Source organism: Manis pentadactyla, chromosome 5, assembly GCF_030020395.1.
Source record: "Manis pentadactyla isolate mManPen7 chromosome 5, mManPen7.hap1, whole genome shotgun sequence".
In the NCBI taxonomy this organism is placed as follows: Eukaryota; Metazoa; Chordata; class Mammalia; order Pholidota; family Manidae; genus Manis; species Manis pentadactyla.
In genome coordinates, this window is record NC_080023.1 from 39,753,256 (window position 1) to 39,770,095 (window position 16,840).

At 36.4% G+C, this 16,840-nt stretch overlaps 1 protein-coding gene across 3 annotated transcripts; it reads right to left on the reverse strand.

The window, feature by feature from the left end:
• Positions 1-474: 474 nt before the first annotated feature.
• Positions 475-14,207, reverse strand: COMMD8 (COMM domain containing 8). Of its 3 annotated transcripts, XM_036892547.2 has the most exons (7): positions 14,003-14,207; positions 12,582-12,668; positions 9,679-9,834; positions 5,950-6,102; positions 4,321-4,530; positions 2,481-2,636; positions 475-1,395 (listed from the first exon to the last, which is right to left on the reverse strand). In XM_036892547.2, the coding sequence occupies exons 4-7, from the start codon at positions 6,052-6,054 to the stop codon at positions 1,375-1,377; spliced, it is 492 nt and encodes a 163-aa protein (XP_036748442.2). In that variant the 5' UTR covers positions 6,055-6,102; positions 9,679-9,834; positions 12,582-12,668; positions 14,003-14,207; the 3' UTR covers positions 475-1,374. The 3 variants fall into 3 exon arrangements, with proteins under 3 accessions (XP_036748442.2, XP_036748440.2, XP_036748441.2); XM_036892545.2 differs by lacking the exon at positions 12,582-12,668 and having other exon boundaries at positions 14,003-14,176; XM_036892546.2 differs by lacking the exons at positions 4,321-4,530; positions 12,582-12,668 and having other exon boundaries at positions 14,003-14,158.
• Positions 14,208-16,840: the final 2,633 nt, after the last annotated feature.

The following is a 16,840-nucleotide window of genomic DNA, read 5'->3' on the forward strand; positions in this document are numbered from 1 at the left end:
TGTCACACCATTAAAAAATAGAGAAATTGTAGGTTAAACCCTCTTAAATTGGGGACCTTCTGTATTATTTAAAGTGCTGATCTAAAAACTATTACTGGTTCATAAGGACATTCAGAGCTTGCACAATAAAGTAAATCAGCTGATTTGTTTTTTCATAACCAGTATTTCAATGAAGAAAGCAGTATATTACTGAACATTCTGGCACAAGCTCCTCATCTAATTACTGACCTGTATAAAACAGTTCATAGTAGGCATTATTCTACAGATACCTTTTGAGCAGCACTGTCTAGATCATACTCAGATATCTGTCCACCTCTCCAAGCCTATTCTCATCTGTATGATGTGTATGATTGCTCTGGATACCTCAGATAATGGTCTAATGCTCTAATGAGCTATACAGCTTGCAAACAGCAGGAGCCAATTAATCATGTACTATTGCATCATGAAGACAGTCATTTGAAATAAAACAATATGTAAAAATAAAATGCCACTTTTTATTTGTTCACAGTGCTTGTTAAGCCAAATTAAAAATGGTGTTTTCCAATGGTTGTTAACATCCAAAACTGTTAAATTCAATATTAGGAGTTTTATAACAAAAATGGACCTATATATAATCATAGCTAATAATTGAATAGTTATATATATATACTATACAATGACATCTATTCTTTTCATCAGAGCAAACCCTCCCAATCAGACATAGAAATGCAGAAATAACAGTGTATTTTCTTTTTCCTGTGTTCTAGTAAAAGATTTTTCTCTAGAATTCATAAACTCAGCTGTTCACACAGATATATTTTTTCTTGTTCATGTCTGAAGAAGAGCTTCTTTCTCTAAGAAATTTTAACATTTTATAATCTTTCCTTTGAAATACGAGAACGATGTGGAATCTCCTGAGTTATATATGCAGCTTATACATTCTTTAAAAGCTATTTTTTTAAATATAACAAATTAATCATATCTATCCATAATACACATCCTTGCTATTCACATACTTCTTTAATCAACATTCAAGTATATTTGTGCTTTGTATGTTTACTTTACTTTAGAGCCTATTTTTAATTTTCAATAAAACTGTGTATCTATAAAGATTTCTCAAATATTTAATAAAAGAGGCAAAATGGCCATTATGAAAATATAAACTGCTATTATAGCTTTTTCATCTTTCATTTTTTTATGCATTTCCTGTGAACCATGTAATTTCCTGTTCTTTAGGGAAGTTGATACATTTTTATCTTTGTAATCTCAACACTGCTGCTTTCTCAGCTTGGCATAAGAGTCAGTATATTCCAGGTTTTCTGAACACACAATATTCACTCCGGCATATCAGTTGTAGCAATGGGATTTGATAGTGTTGGTATTCATCATATTCAGTTATTTCAACTGCCGTACCACCTTAAAACACAAAGTTGGGAGGGGCGGAAAATCATGTTAAACCAGAATGTTGCCAGTACCTGCTAAATGAAATGCTTTGAAATCTTTAAAGAAGGGCATGGTGAACTGAAATTAAGCAAGTACGATGCACAGTAACCAAAGGCATGTGTGCCTGCCAGCATCTATAGTTCAGAATCATCTCACATTTCTCCCAGGCCTGACATACACTCCTGCAGACATCTAGCCCCATCCAAAGGTAAGCCAGGCTCCCAGTGTGGTCAGTGGCCATGTGAACGGGTCAGGAAGGCACAAAATGGCTGAGTAATTGCAGAGTATGGAGGGAAGCAGAAGCATACCAAGTTTGAAAAAGACTGGGCCAAGAAGGCTGGTCCATGGCAAAAGAAGTTGGTAAGAATAACTGACTTTAATCACTGAGACTAGATCACTAGAGAAAATGCTGAGCAACAATGAAAGGAACTTACATATACAAAGATCATTGTTTTTCTTTCTTTCTCACAGCAACAGTTTCTACTGTTTAAATACATTTCCCCTTAATAAAACGTACTGTTATTTAGCCATTCCTCTGTACATGTAAAGTTTTCATTCATTCATTAGTTCTATCTTGTCTCAACTTGCTTTTGTCATAATAACCACAAGTCATATTTTATCCCCTCTACTTAGAGGATTATAAAAGCAACTTTATTTGTCTAGTTAAATGAAACACTCTTTTCTTCAAGACTAGAACTATTTTTAATCATAAAAACTCTTTAGAGTCAACTAATTTCATAGCCCCCTGGTAAAAATTTTATTTTTATCACTAATGAGCACTAGAGCAAACCAAAACACCAAATATACCTGTTAAAACAGTACTTTACTCTTTCAAAAATAACTATTTGATAAATTATGCTCAAAACTAATTATAACTATAAGCTATAATTAGTATCTAAAATAAGAGATGCAGAACATATCAACAAAGTATTTTCTGGGTTTGACATAAAACATCAGGAACAAGAGAAATATAAATGAATTATGAGTTTTTCTTCTATTGCTCTAAATGTATCAATCAAAACTTAAATATTTTAAAGCATGAAAAAAAATTAAAATACCTTATTAGCTGCTTCCAAGGAATTTATTAGATTCTGCAGCTCTTCTTTATTCATTTCAACAGAATATGTTTTGACTTCACCATTTTCTTTTACATCCAGGTGAAGGTTTAAAAGTGGCATTTGTAGTGTAGCAATCTTGTCACTAGAAAGTGCAAGCTGTTTAAAATCAGGAAAACAGCAATTAATAAGTAGTAAAAAGGACTATGTTAAATGTGCACCACAGCTTATTAACAATACATTTTTTAAAAAAGAGTGCTCCTGTTTGCTTTCAAGTACAGGGAAAGATGGAAGAAATAAAAATCCATGCCAAACCAGCACGTACTTAAAAAATAGAAAGAGAAAGGAGAATGAATAAAAGGACATTTTGTGATAGAAGCAAAAATCTAGAGTGGAGATATGGCTGAGAAGTACTGAGTGGGTCCAATGTATCCAGAAACAGAGAATTCTTAAAGAAGTACAAAGATAACAAGAAAACAAAAGTCTATGTATGAAGATTAAATTTAAAAACATTGGTAAACTCTCAGCACTTAACATACTTAGTTCACGATCATGTAGCTTCCTACTAAACTATTGGTAAACACATTATTAAGATACCACCTTCAATTAGAACCCTTCAACAAAAACACTTAAACACATTTATCTTACTTCTGACTTTCTATTTGAAGAGAGTATCTCAGAGGCAATAAAATAAATAAATATTTATGATACTAACACTTTTTGAAGCAAGCACCATAGCTTCATGGCAAAAGAAAACTCAATTTTCCTGGAATCTGAGCTAGAAAACTCCACAATCACTGAATCTTGGAGCCCTACCACTTGCAAAAATCTACCTACACTATGGTAAAAGACTCCTTCCCTAACAACCAACCTCAAAGGAAATTCCTTATGGGACATATGCCATAGAATCGAGTCCTCACATATCTCCTCCATTCTCTCTCAAAAAACAGGATTCATACTATACAAGATTTGGAAGTATCGAATATTGTCTACCTTATGGATAGTTCTCCTCAGTATTTCCAATAATGGTTTCTCAGTCTATGCTTGAACACTTCCTATGATGAATGTGCCACCTCAAGAAAAGGTTTAAATAATGTTCAGATGAAGAAAACAAATCCTACCATTTGCAACAACATGGATAGAGCTAGAGGATATTATGCTCAGTGAAATAAGCCAGGTGGAGAAAGACAAGTACCAAATGATTTCACTCATCTATGGAGTATAACAACAAAGCAAAAACTGAAGGAACAAAACAGCAGCAGACTCACAGAACCCAAGAAGGGACTAACAGTTACCAAAGGGAAAGGGACTGGGGAGGGTGGGTGGGAAGGGAGGGAGAAGGGGAATAAGGGGCATTACAATTGGCACACATAATATAGGGGGAGACACGGGGAAGGCAGTATAGCACAGAGAAGACAAGTAGTGACTCTATAGCATCTTACTATGCTGCTGGACAGTGACTATAATGGGGTATGTGGTAGGGACTTGATAATGGGGGGAATCTAGTAACCACAATATTGTTCATGTGATTGTATATTAATGATACCAAAATTAAAAAAATAAAAATAAATAAAAATACTCACTAAAAAAATAAGAAAGAGAATTAGAGATCAAGAATAACACTTGAACACAAGAATAAGTGCTTCTGGCCTAAGCACTGGGAAGGCTCAAGTTGCCGGCAGCTGAGATGGACAAGACAAAGAGAGGAGCAAAGCTGAGAGGTGAGAGGACCTCACAGTTTGGATAATGGATTTTGGGTTTGCCCAGATCAGGAGACATTAATAAAAGGTAGCAGTTGGTGGTGGCACTGGATGGGTCATGGAGGAAAATGGACTGGCACAACCTCAATATAGCTGCAGACAGAACTGGTTGGCACTGGTTTGGGGTAATTGATCCAGTTGGAATTGAGCTGCCCTTCTTTGGCCTCTCCCTTCTCCTGCGTGGAGTAGGTTCTGTGTGCCAGTTGGTCACTGTCACAGCTATCACACTCTGCCATTGTAGTGCAAAAGCACAAGTCAATGAGTGTGACTGTGTTCCATGTTCCAATAAAGCTCTACTTTCAAAAACAGAAAGAAAAAATAATAATAATGTTCAGATACCAATAGTTATTGAAAGGTTCTTCCCAAGGCTGCATTTGAACCCATCTTGTTGCAAGTCATATACCTTAGACCTTAGCCTTTGTCTTAGCCTCTAAAGCTACAGAATATAAATCTATTCCCTCATCTGTGTGACTTTTAGTCCTTAAAAAAAATAACTGTCATTTTTCTACTAACTTTTTTCTTTTCTGAGTACATGATCTCAAGTGTTTCAAAGGAATTTCATGTACCATGATTTTAACTTCTATTCATTCTTTTCTAGTTAGGCTCCAATTTGCTTAAATATCCTTAAATTTGGCAGCCAGAACTAAAGTTACTAACTGGTTAAACTAACTAAAAAGTTTTAATGGTGAAAAACATAATCAGAACTACTCATTACTTGAAACACTGCACTTCTACCAAGAAAACCTAAGATTGTATCATCGTGCTGCTGACTCAAGCCACAACTGGCAACTCAAAACAACTAAATGTTTCTCTTATGTGTTACTTTTGGCATGTCTCTCGTATCGTTTATGTAATATGACTGGCTTTATTTTTTGGTAAAATCGTTTTTTAAGGTTTCTTAGGTTATCTCTCCTTAGTTTAGTTTGCTTCATTTGGTTCATCACTGTAACTTGCTGTAAAACAATTTTAAACTTTCACTGCATTATATTATTTAATGTATCTCTAATTTTGTGTGACCCTCAGACATGATAAGCATAATACTGACAAAAATACGTTCGACGATTGGGCAAAGACCTGAATCATAGAGACCTCTTTCCTGGCTAATACAAATTCATCTGGCTTTGGTTATTAATCCAGCTATGATCCCATCTAACTTATTTTTCCATACTTTTCTCCACTTTATCCACAAAGACAATCTGAGGCACTTTATCCAGGGTCATGCTGAAATGCAGAAACACAATATATCTGTTTTCTCCTCACATAGGTAGGTACCCTATAGAGGAGAGAAAATTGGTCTGACATTGTTCTTTATGAACTCTACAATCATGACTCTTTCTTCAAAGAGTTTTTTAAGTGCTCTTTTAATAACACATTATAGATTTTCTTCTTGGAGGTAGAATCACATTTGCCAATCTTGGGAAGACTACAAGGTCTAGAAAGTTCTAGCCAAAAATATATGTTGAATATATACTGCTCTACTACTTAACATATTTAAAGACTTACAGCTCTACTTACTTAAATTTATTATCAGTGTAATGTTAGTGTACTTATGCCCAAGTTAATGCAAAAGATGCAATTTTAATTATCTTTGCTATTCTTTGGGGACAATGTATTCTCAGAATAACAGAAATTTTAGATGTACATTATGAAAAAGAATAAATCTTTCTATTCAAAAAATTAAATAAAAAACATACTTGCTCATAAATTCTCACCTTTAACTGCCAGTCAAAATCCTGTAGCTGTGCAGAAGAAATATCAACTATTTCTTCTAAAAGAGTCTTCTTGATTTCATCTTTCCTGCTTTTCAAGCATTTCATGACAGCTTCTTGATGAAGTGAATTCAACTGGTTCAACTGCTGAAATACCTATAAGAATAAAAATAAACAGAAAATAAGAGAAAGGGCCTTTTTGTTTAAATTGTAAACACATAGCTCCACTCTCCTTTCACATGCCCTTCAAAATGACAGTAAAACACAAGCCAAAACAAAGAAACACTTCTGTAACAATGAAAAGAATAAGATGAGAATGCATAACTAGCAAATAAGCGGTCTTAACATATTTTTGCAAAACAGAAAGTAAAGGAAAAGAGCTGACTGATGAAATGAATACATCTGTTGACCACTAAAGCTGTTATAGCTACATTAATATATCAAACAATGTGGCCCATAAGGCAAGAAGTATTACAAGAAATAGAGAATAAAAGGACCATTCAACAGAAAGATATAACAATCATAAATTTGTGCACACCAAACAACACAGATTTAAAATATATAAGGCAGCAAAACTTGGCCAAATTAAAAAGAGAAATGGATAATCCATATTTATAAGCAGAAATGCTTATGCACCTCTCTACAACTGACAGAAAAAAAGACAAAAAAAAATCACTAAAGCTATAGAACTGAAAAACAACATCCTTTTTTAACCAAATCAATACATAGAACACTCAACAACTGTAGAATATATATTTTCAAATGTATATGGAACATTCCCCAAAATGAACCATATGAGATATGTAGGAAATCACATCTTTCAAAAGACTGTAATTATCCTACTTATAATTTTTAACTATTGTATAATTAAATCATAACTGATAAAAAATTTCTAAATATTTGAAAATTAAGCAACATAGTAACATAATTCTAAGTAAAAAAAAGAAAATCAATCTTGCATAAATGCATCCAGAGAACAGGAAAAGGAAAAAAAATACTTCCAAATTCATTTCATGAGACCAGAATAAAACTTGACACTATGATAAGGATTATAGGAAAGAAAAACTATGGGCCAATATCACTCAGATTTAGACACAAAAATCCTAAATGAAATATTGGTAAATCAAATCAAGAGATACATTAAAAAGTATGTCATACCAAGTAGGGTTTATTGTCAGCAATGCAAGTGAGTTTTAACATTTAAAAATCAGTGCAAAACACTACATTTACAAAATATCGGAAAAAACAATAAATTCAGGGAAAAATTTTTTTTAAGATTCACTACTCATTAATAATAAAAATTCTCAGGAAAGGTGAAACTATAGCAACTTCATTAATCTGATAAATGGATATCTGTAAAATCATACAGCTAGGATACTAAATGGTAAAACAATGAACACATTCTCCCTAAGGTCAAGAATAAGACACTGCTTTTTTTTTCCAACACTGTCCCTAAGGACGTTAGCTAGTGTAATAAGGTAAGAAAAAGAAATACAAGATAAAATTTAAGAAATGACTGCATACAAAAAAATATCCAAAAAAATTTTACAAGCCATTAAATAAATTTTTTTAATCACTCGACATCAGGGTAAGTATATAAGAATTAACAATGGGGGGAATGGGATAGGTAAGTGGAAAGGGGGGGATAAAGGGGCACAGAAATTCTCAATCATAATATAAGCTGGCCACAGGGATAGTAGTACAGCATGGAGAATATAGTCAGTGAGTCTGTAACATCTTTTTATGTTGGTAGATAGTAACCACACTAGTGGAGGTGAGGATTTAATAATATTGGTAACTGCTGAACAACTGTGTTACATATTTGAAACCAATATAAAATTGTATATCAACAATACTTCAATTTTTAAAAAATTAACTGTTTCTACATGCTAGCAATAAATAATTGGAGAACAAAATTAAAGAATATCAAAAACACCAACTGCTTAGAAATAAATCTAACAAAATATTTGCAAGACCTTTACACTGAAAACTACAAAATAGTTGAGAGAAATTGAAGGTAGTGCAAATAAATAGGAGGTTATACCATGTTCATGGATTGGAAGGCTCAGTATTGTTAAAACGTAAATTTTGCCTCAAATGATCTAGAGATTCAGTGCAATCTCTATGCTAGGAACTTAGTCCCCCTCAAAATTGAAATGTTAAAACCCTATCCCCCAATGTGATATCTGGAGATAGGGACTTTGGAAGGTAACTAGGTTTAATGGGTCATGAGATCAGGCCTTTGCAAAGGAATTAGTGCCCTTATAAAAAGAGACACCAAAGTGCTTGCCTCTATCTCCCTTCACCATGTAGGAAACACAAGAAGGAAGTCTGCAGCCAGGAAAAGAGCCCTCTACCTGGAACCAAATCAGTCAGCACCTTGATAGTGGATTCCCCAGCTTCTAGAATTGTGAGAAACAAATTCCTACTGTTTAAGCTGCCCAGTCTATGGTATTTTGTTATGGCAGCCTGAGATGACTAATACTCCTCATCAAAATCCCAACAGGTTTTTGGTTAAATGACAGGCTGATCTTAAAATGTACATGAAAATAAAGAGGACCTAGTATAGCCAAAGCAATCTTGAAGAAGCACGAAGTTGAAGGTCTTCTACTACCAGGTATCAAGACTTAAATGTTGGGGTGAGCATTTAATAATGTAGACAACTGTTGAATTACTGTGTTGTATACTTGAAACCAATATTGAATGCCAAATATACTTCAATTATATATATATATATATATATATATATATATATATGGTATCAGAAGAAAAAAGATTTAATGTAATATAGCTTTAATTCTACAGTAATTAAGACAGCACAGTATTGGCAAATAAAAACAAATAGATTAATCGAGTAGAATACAGACTTCAGATACAGACCCAGACATATATGGTCACCTGATTTACAACAAAGGCTGTACAGCAATTCTATGGGGCAAGGATGGTGCTGGGTCAACTGGACAGTAATGTGGAAAAATTTGAACAACACACAAATATTAACTTAAAAATGTATCACTAACATAAATGTGAGAGCTTTAATAAAAGTGAGAGCTCCTATAAGAAAACAAAAACATCTTCATGACTGTAGCCAAATATTATTAAACAGAAATAACTGACAAACTAGACTTGACAAAAATTCAGAATTTCTGTTCACGAAAAGATGCCATTAAGAGCAAAACTGCAAACATAACAGAAGATACTTAAAATACATATATCTAATAAAGAACTCACATACAGAATATCATCAAAATCAAAATAACAAACATAACTACATAAAAAGTGTGCAATCTACCCAAACACGCCCAAATGATTTCTGACAAAAAATACAAATACAATTCAATGGAAAGATGCCCATAACCCAGCAATTTCACTTCCAAGATGTCTATCCTAGAAAAGCTGGCCTATCTATAAACAAAGAGACAGGAACAAAATGTTTAAAGCAGCACTACTGGTAATAATGAAAGAGGCAATGACCTGTTTATCAGTAGGGGAACAGAAAAATAAATCCTATTAATTCCCACCATCAAATACTATGAGGGGGTTTAAATACATGAACCAGATCTACATTTGTCAACATTGGTAAATCTAAAACACAATGTTCCATTAAAAAAAATTGCAATAATTATAATTTAATAAATTTTAATGAAATTTTCAATAAGTAGATTTAATAAATCTGAACAGCTAATTACTTATTTTTTTATTATAAGGTACAGAAATTTGGAGTGCAGTTACCTCTTCATCGGATAAATTTTTACCAACTACAGCTTTGAAAAATTTGGTAATATCTTCTAGAACATGATTCCATTCGGCTGAATCCCAAACACTGTGATAATCCTGGTAGAGAGGATAAGCTTGGCCACAAAGGCCATCAATTATTTTGTGAAGAAGCTGGAGAGAAAAAAGGAAATAAATGTAATTGTAAATAAAATTATAAAACAGATTTACCTTCCTTGCAGCAAACAAATGGTGTTGGGAGAAATTAATGTTATCTGTAAGAGCAGCTGAGGTTAAAATATAACTATTTTTAACATCATTCTTAGTTAAAAATTAAAGCTCCATATTAACCCTTGGACTTTCTAGAATTTTGCCCACACTCAAAGCTAAAATAATTTTATAGAGAGACAGTTGTTTCTCCAATATTCCTAAAAGGAAGATAGTAAGTATTAAAGTTTCACCTTGAGATTCCTTAGAACATCATATTTACATGAATAACCAAAGGAAAAGTTATGACTTTTAGGTCAGTCTTTTACTGTATGTCTATAAACCTCATTTGCTTTGCCTCCATTTCACAACATTTATGCTTAGTTTTTTTGATCCACTCCAAGAAAGCCCTCAGTACCTTTGTTTTCCTTTCTTACATTCTCTTATCTCTACCCTACCTTAATATCAGCAATGGAACTCCTGACATATATATAACTGAACACAGTGATCAAGGCTGGATTTTTTAATGAAACTAGCTAGTTTAAATCCTAGTTCCACTACTTACCTAGCATTATCAAGTAATTTAGAAGGTCTGTACCTCAGTTTCCTCATGTGTAAAATCAGGATATCATCTAGCCCCATAATATTTAAGTAAGAAGAAGGATTAAATAAGAATTTAATAAGATTGAATTAAATAAGGATTGAATAAAAATACATGCAAATCACTTGGCACATTCCTGGCACGTACAAAGCACTTAAACATTGCTATCCACTGTTACCTTTCTTATTATTAATACAATTGCTATTGCTACTGTGGCTGCTGCTAGGTCCCATGCCTTTAATAGATACTGACAGAATGTCTACTATCTGGCACTATCATAGGCAAAGAATTAATATGGTTGTCTCTCAGGGGATATCTGTGTCTTGTGAGAAGAGCATTTCAACCCAAACAACTTGGAAATGCATATAAGCAGCAAGTCTTCCAAATCTCTTCCCCTGGACCATATTCCATTCCATTTTAAGCAACAGCTCCTCCTCTATAATGCCACATGTACCAGAACAGAGATGAGCAACTGGTAACCCCACTTCCAAACAATGGCTAATGAACTACATGAACAGGATTTTTATTTACCATAAATAAATTAACCAACACTGTCAATTTGAATTCATTCAAAATTTTCTATACATATTCCATCTTATCCCAGACTTCCCCTATGCTACAGCAAAACCCAGAACTCAAACTAAAAAATAAAAGTGCTATCTTTTGGAACATAAATGTTTTTTATTCATTCTCAAGTGCATAATGAGTACTTCATTCGTTGATAAACAAGCTAATGGAAATACAAAGAAGAAATAACTACAATAGTTATCATTTATGGACTCCTAACTGTGTACCAAGCACTGTGCTGATCCTTACTACAACCCTATGAGGTAAGTATTGTTATCCCCATTTTACAGATGAGGCGACTGCAGACAAATCAGGTAAGGTCCTATCATATAAGAGCTTTAGTCTGGTACAGAAAGGCAGATACATAAGTAAATGCAATTTAGAATGACAGGAGCTCTAATACCACTTTACAGAAGGTACACAGGAGCACAGGGAGGAAGCAGGGAAAAGAAGTAGTGGCTGTTCAAACAGAAGGGCATTTCCAGTCACAACTGCATATGCATAGGAGAAAAGTGTAAAATCACACAACTCAGTCTGGAGGATGAGAGGCTACAAGACTGGAGAGATGGGTAGAGGCCAAACCATAAAGGGGCTTGTATACAGTGCAAGACAGCCTAGACTTTAATCTAGGTTCCTTAATTGTTTCAATAGGGAAGCAGCCAATTCACATATATGCATTATTTTTCCATAAATTTGACAACAGGTTGGGAGATGTAAGGAGGGAAAAGGGAATGAGAGATGATGAGACCAGGGCTCCCCCCTGTTCAGTTTACCAGCAGGAGATCATGGAGGCCTAAATTGTTGAGGACACTCAAAATGGAAGCAGTCGATGTGAAAAGAAGGAGGAACCAGGAGACTACTCAGAATTTTAGGTTGAGTGATTGGGTAAATGGTGGTGCCACAAACTGAAAATGAGGCTACAGCCACAGGAGGAGTAATTCAGAAGGAAAGACAGATCAACCAAGGGCATACTGAATTTGAGGTGTCTGTGATATATCTAAGCTTCTCATCTAAGAAGTAAGTAGAATGATGACAGGAGCAAAGACTCTCAGTCAGTAGATCTGAGCATATGTTCCAGCTTTGCCACTTACTAGTTTGACAACCTTGAACAAGTTCTTAAACCTGGTGCGGACATTCTAGTTTCCTCCTTGTAAAATCAGAGAAAGGAATTAAAATGGTTGTTTTTGATCCTAGTAGGAATTAAGTTAATTCCCTTCTATCTCCACCACATATTCACCACTGTAAATGGAACAGAGCAAAAAGGAAGGCCAAAATACGGGACTTTTAAAACCTGTCTATCACATACCCCTCTATCATATTATGTAGGCTAAGCCCCCACCCCAACCCTTCACCCATTTGGGACTTACTCAAAGCTGCCTATCATTGACACTGAAGGCTAGCCCATCAAAGCCTGAGATCCAGGTAATTGCCCCAGTGACAAAACTAGGTTTGTTATGCATGCATTCCTTCCTGCAACAAACACTGGTTAGGAACCTAACATCATATGCAACTCTCAAGAACGGGGGACATAAAACAAAGTATCTACCTTGACAGAGCTCAGAATAAGAGGCAGACCAGTGGCAAGCAAACCAGTTAAGTTGTTTTTCAGGAATACTTATTAAGGCCTGCATTGCTGGGGGTCAGAGGAGAAGGGAATAAAAATATTAACATATCAATTACAATACAATGTGTTAGTAGTATGAAGTCTAAAAAGCACCCCAGCTCCCTAACACTGAAGCTCAGTTTTGCATATACTGTTTTCTTTCAGGAGGAGGCAAATTTCCTTCATATCTAGTACTTAGGGCACTAAGTTTCTTTGCTTGAAAGTTCAAGGGGTGGAGGACAGGGAGTGAACACACTTCTCAGTCAGATTTTCCTCTTATAGTAACCACTGGATTTTCTTATTTTCAGTTTAGTCAAGATACTGCTATATGTCCTTACTGTCTCCACATTACATCTTTCAAACTCACTAAAATTTTGCTGCTGCCAAAATAATTCTTTAAACTTCCAGTGCCTGTGGTTAAACACAGGAGCATGACATATACTCAAGCCACCTGACTCCTGCCCACCTGTCTAGCCTTAGTCTCCCTGCTCTGGTCCTCACTCTGAATTTCAGCCTCTAAGAATTATAGCAGGTTTTCAAAGCCCCTGGGGCCTGGCTCTCTTCTTCTAGCCTTTGCAGCTGCTACATCTCAACCTGAAACACTCTCTCCCCTCCAGCCTGTTTGGTTCGTATTCATCATTCAGGCTCAACGTAGAAATCTGGATGTTCCTACTCTGGAAAGTCTTCCTTTGTCCCTTCAAATCTAGTTACTATCCGTCCCACAAGCTCATTACTGGATAACTCAGTTCGGTTTCCTTTCAGACTGTGTCTTTTCAGACTCGAGGTGCCAAAGTATATGGCACCTCTTGAGAAAAGGCCACGTTGGGCCATCCCTCCTAAACAAGTCACCCAGTTATTGACAGCACTTACTAGGTTTTTTTTGTCTCCCTCAAGGGAGCAGAGTATTCTTCTCTAGTCACCGAGGTACAGAGGCTCCTAAGCACTGTGCCAGGTGCCTAGGCAGAGTTAGGGAGGTGTGTGCTGTGTGAATGAATGAAATGTAAATGAGACGCAGCAAACCACGCCATAAGCTTTCAAAAACTACACGGGGTCTCCGCTCCCCAGCCCAGAGACACTGGTTCCGGGCCGCGCGTGGGAGCGGAGGGGCGGTGCTCACTCGGGGGCGGGCGTGCGTCTGCGCGCAAGACACCCGAGGAGCAACTCAGTCAGGGTGCGGAGGTGGCACCCCAAGCCTCGGCCCCCTAACTTGTCAGGGTGAGGAGGGGGCCTGCTGCCCCCCGAAATCACGTCCCTTCCCCCCACTTCCCTGAGCAACCAGAACGAGCTGGGTGGGACCGGGCCCGACCTGCACGTCCAGCCGTCCGGAGGCCCCGACTCCGCACGGCCGCTGCCGCCCTGCTCACCTGTAGGCCCCGCTCGGCTGGAAGCTTCTGCAGCCGCCACAAGGGCGTCCCGTCTTCCGGCTCCATCCCAGTTCTCAGCCTGTACAGGGTCACGTGACGAGGCCCGGCCGCGCCTCCGGTGGGACAGCTCGCCCACGTGACTCCCGGGTGGGGCCGGGCCGGCGTGGAGACGCCGGAGCCTGTGTGCGCATGCGTAGAGACTGCCAGCGCCTTCCCATCTCTACGGAAAGTCCTTTTCCGCTGGTGTCACACTGCTTAAACACCCATGTATTATTATATTGAAGGCAAATTTGCGAAACTCTCAGTTTGCAACTTTGTTCAGAGTTCTAGTGAACTTTGCCTTCTTTAGAAAGCCGTCTAAAAGGGTAACGATGTGTGGGGGTGCGCCCAGAGCCGTTGATTGCTCCGAGGTTTGACCTTTGTCTATTACTAAGGTATCCTGGAAGGTTAAGTACTTCGGGAGGTTAATTAAGGGTTTACTGCGCGAGAGATTCTTCATAAGGATTGTCCTATGAAGAGAGTGCTGTGTTCATCTCCATTTGCAAATAACAAACAAGATGGGAAAAATTGCTAAGGTTGTCAGATTTAGTAAATAAAAATACAAGATGCCCAAACAAAATTTCAGATAAACAATGAATAATATTTTGTTGTAAGTGTGCCCTGAACATTATATGAGACATACTTACACTAAAAAAAAGAATTTGTTTTTCTGAAATTCTATTTAACTGGCCTCCTATATTTTGTCTGTCAAACCTAAAAGTCATTTACCCGAGCTACCTAAGGCACAGCCTGAAGTTAAACAAACTCAAGACTCTAGAGCCACATTGTTAATGTTGAACTAAACCTAAAATCCAAAGAACCTTTCTGTGATTTCTCTCATTATTGTAGCTGTTACTTTATCAGGTGCAGGAGAATTCAGTGGTGATAAGACAGTCCTTGCCACCCAAAAAAGCACAATACATAGGAGAAACAAATTACAATCAAACACAAATGTAATAATAAAGTGATGCAAAGGGATGAAGCATATCACACAAGAGAAAATATTTTAGTCTGTGGACTATGAAAAGAAGAACTACCTATTTGTGACATCCTTCACTGTTTAGCTCAAATGCCCTTTCTCCACTCTTGTGTCCCACTTCTAGGAGGTGAGAGCAGTTTCTGTCTCCTCTGAATGTTCATGACTGTCACTCAAAATATTTACCACTTTCTAGTGCTTAATATAGATAGGTATGTACAACAATCATTGCCACAAATGAAACATAATTGTCTTAAGACACTTTGTGCATACAAGGGCCCAAGTAAGAGTTAATAAACAAGGAGTCTGGAGAATTCCTACCTAATGGCTGTTAGTAAGTTTACTGAGGGTAGTATGTGTTTTCTGAGAGAAAACTAAATTTTTGTAGTTTATAGTACATATTTTTATAAGTTTTATATTTTATAGTTTTACCATCAATTTTTCCTAAATAGTGTAACAGTTGGGAAAAGAGTATTTATCAAGCATCTGCTGTATGCTGTATTCAGAAACAGTTTATGTATTTTACCTTATTAATGCCCACTAATCTTGTGTGGTGGGGATTATCCCAATTTTTAAAGATGAGGAAACAAGCTTGGTGAAGTAATATTGACCTTGTCCAAAGTCACATAGGTGGTAGTTACAAGGTCTCTGGTCTGAGTCTGGAGCTGGTGTTCTTGGTCTGTATGCTTCACTGACCCTAGGGAGGAGAGCAAGGCATTCTGATGTGATACGGCCTCTGAAGGTCATACAACAGAGTCCTAAATACAAAGAGGCACACTGAGCAGGGCCCAAGATTTAGTCAGAAGACACAGAATTAGGTCCTGATTTTTCTTTCACACAACACTAGATACCAGAAGAATGTGGCTTTTCCTTTGGAATACAGTTGTTACAAAATTTAACCTTTAATAAATATAGCTTCTAAAATAGTTCACAAATTGAGAGAATGAGAGATAGCATGCTTAATATTTGCCTTTGATTAGTTGGGGAATGTTCTTATGTTTGTACTACAAGAGGTTTTCAAAACGTATTTCTGCCCCTTCTAGTCCCATTTTGACTTGGTATGTTCTAGTTTCAAGCTTGCAAATCTTATTTTTAGAGATGGTTGAAAACATGGACCCTGGAGCTCAATTTCTTAAGTTCAAACTCCAACTTGTCAAATCATTATCTATGTAATATTAGGCAAGCTATTTCACCTTTCTGTGTCTCTGGTTCTCATCTGTAACTCATTATAATTTTAGCACAGATTTTACAGAGTTGTTATATAAGTTCATATATGTAAAGTTTTTTAAACAAGGTCCATCCTGGCACATAAAAAATATTATCAGATTCCCTTGCAAGTGGCCTTCTTTCCTCTTCTGTTATCTGGCCAAAGTTTAGTGGGTTCCAGAAAGTCTCTGCCTTGGGAGTGTGATCTGCCTCTAAACCAACATAGGCTGCTATATGGTAATGTATAGGCCAGCATGTCAGTGACCACAGTTGGGACAAATGTTAAAAAAGATCTCAGGTAAACCTCACCAAGTGTACTTGCTGGGCTGAAATGGGAATGCAAGCTGACTGTTTGTGGAACAGTTAATTTTTGCATCATTCTGAAGTTATTTCATTGGGATTTTTTTTTCATTTTGAAGTAGAAGGAACAAGGAGTTTTGCACACCATGCCTTGAGAGATTTGTTTATTCATTCATTCCTTAGTAATTACTAGTTAAACATTTACCATGCATTAGGTACTCTAATGCTCTGGTATTGCAAGCAGTGAACAATAATTTACCTTCGAGTTGAGTATGACAGGGACTCAGATAATGAACAAGTAAGCAAATAAGATAATG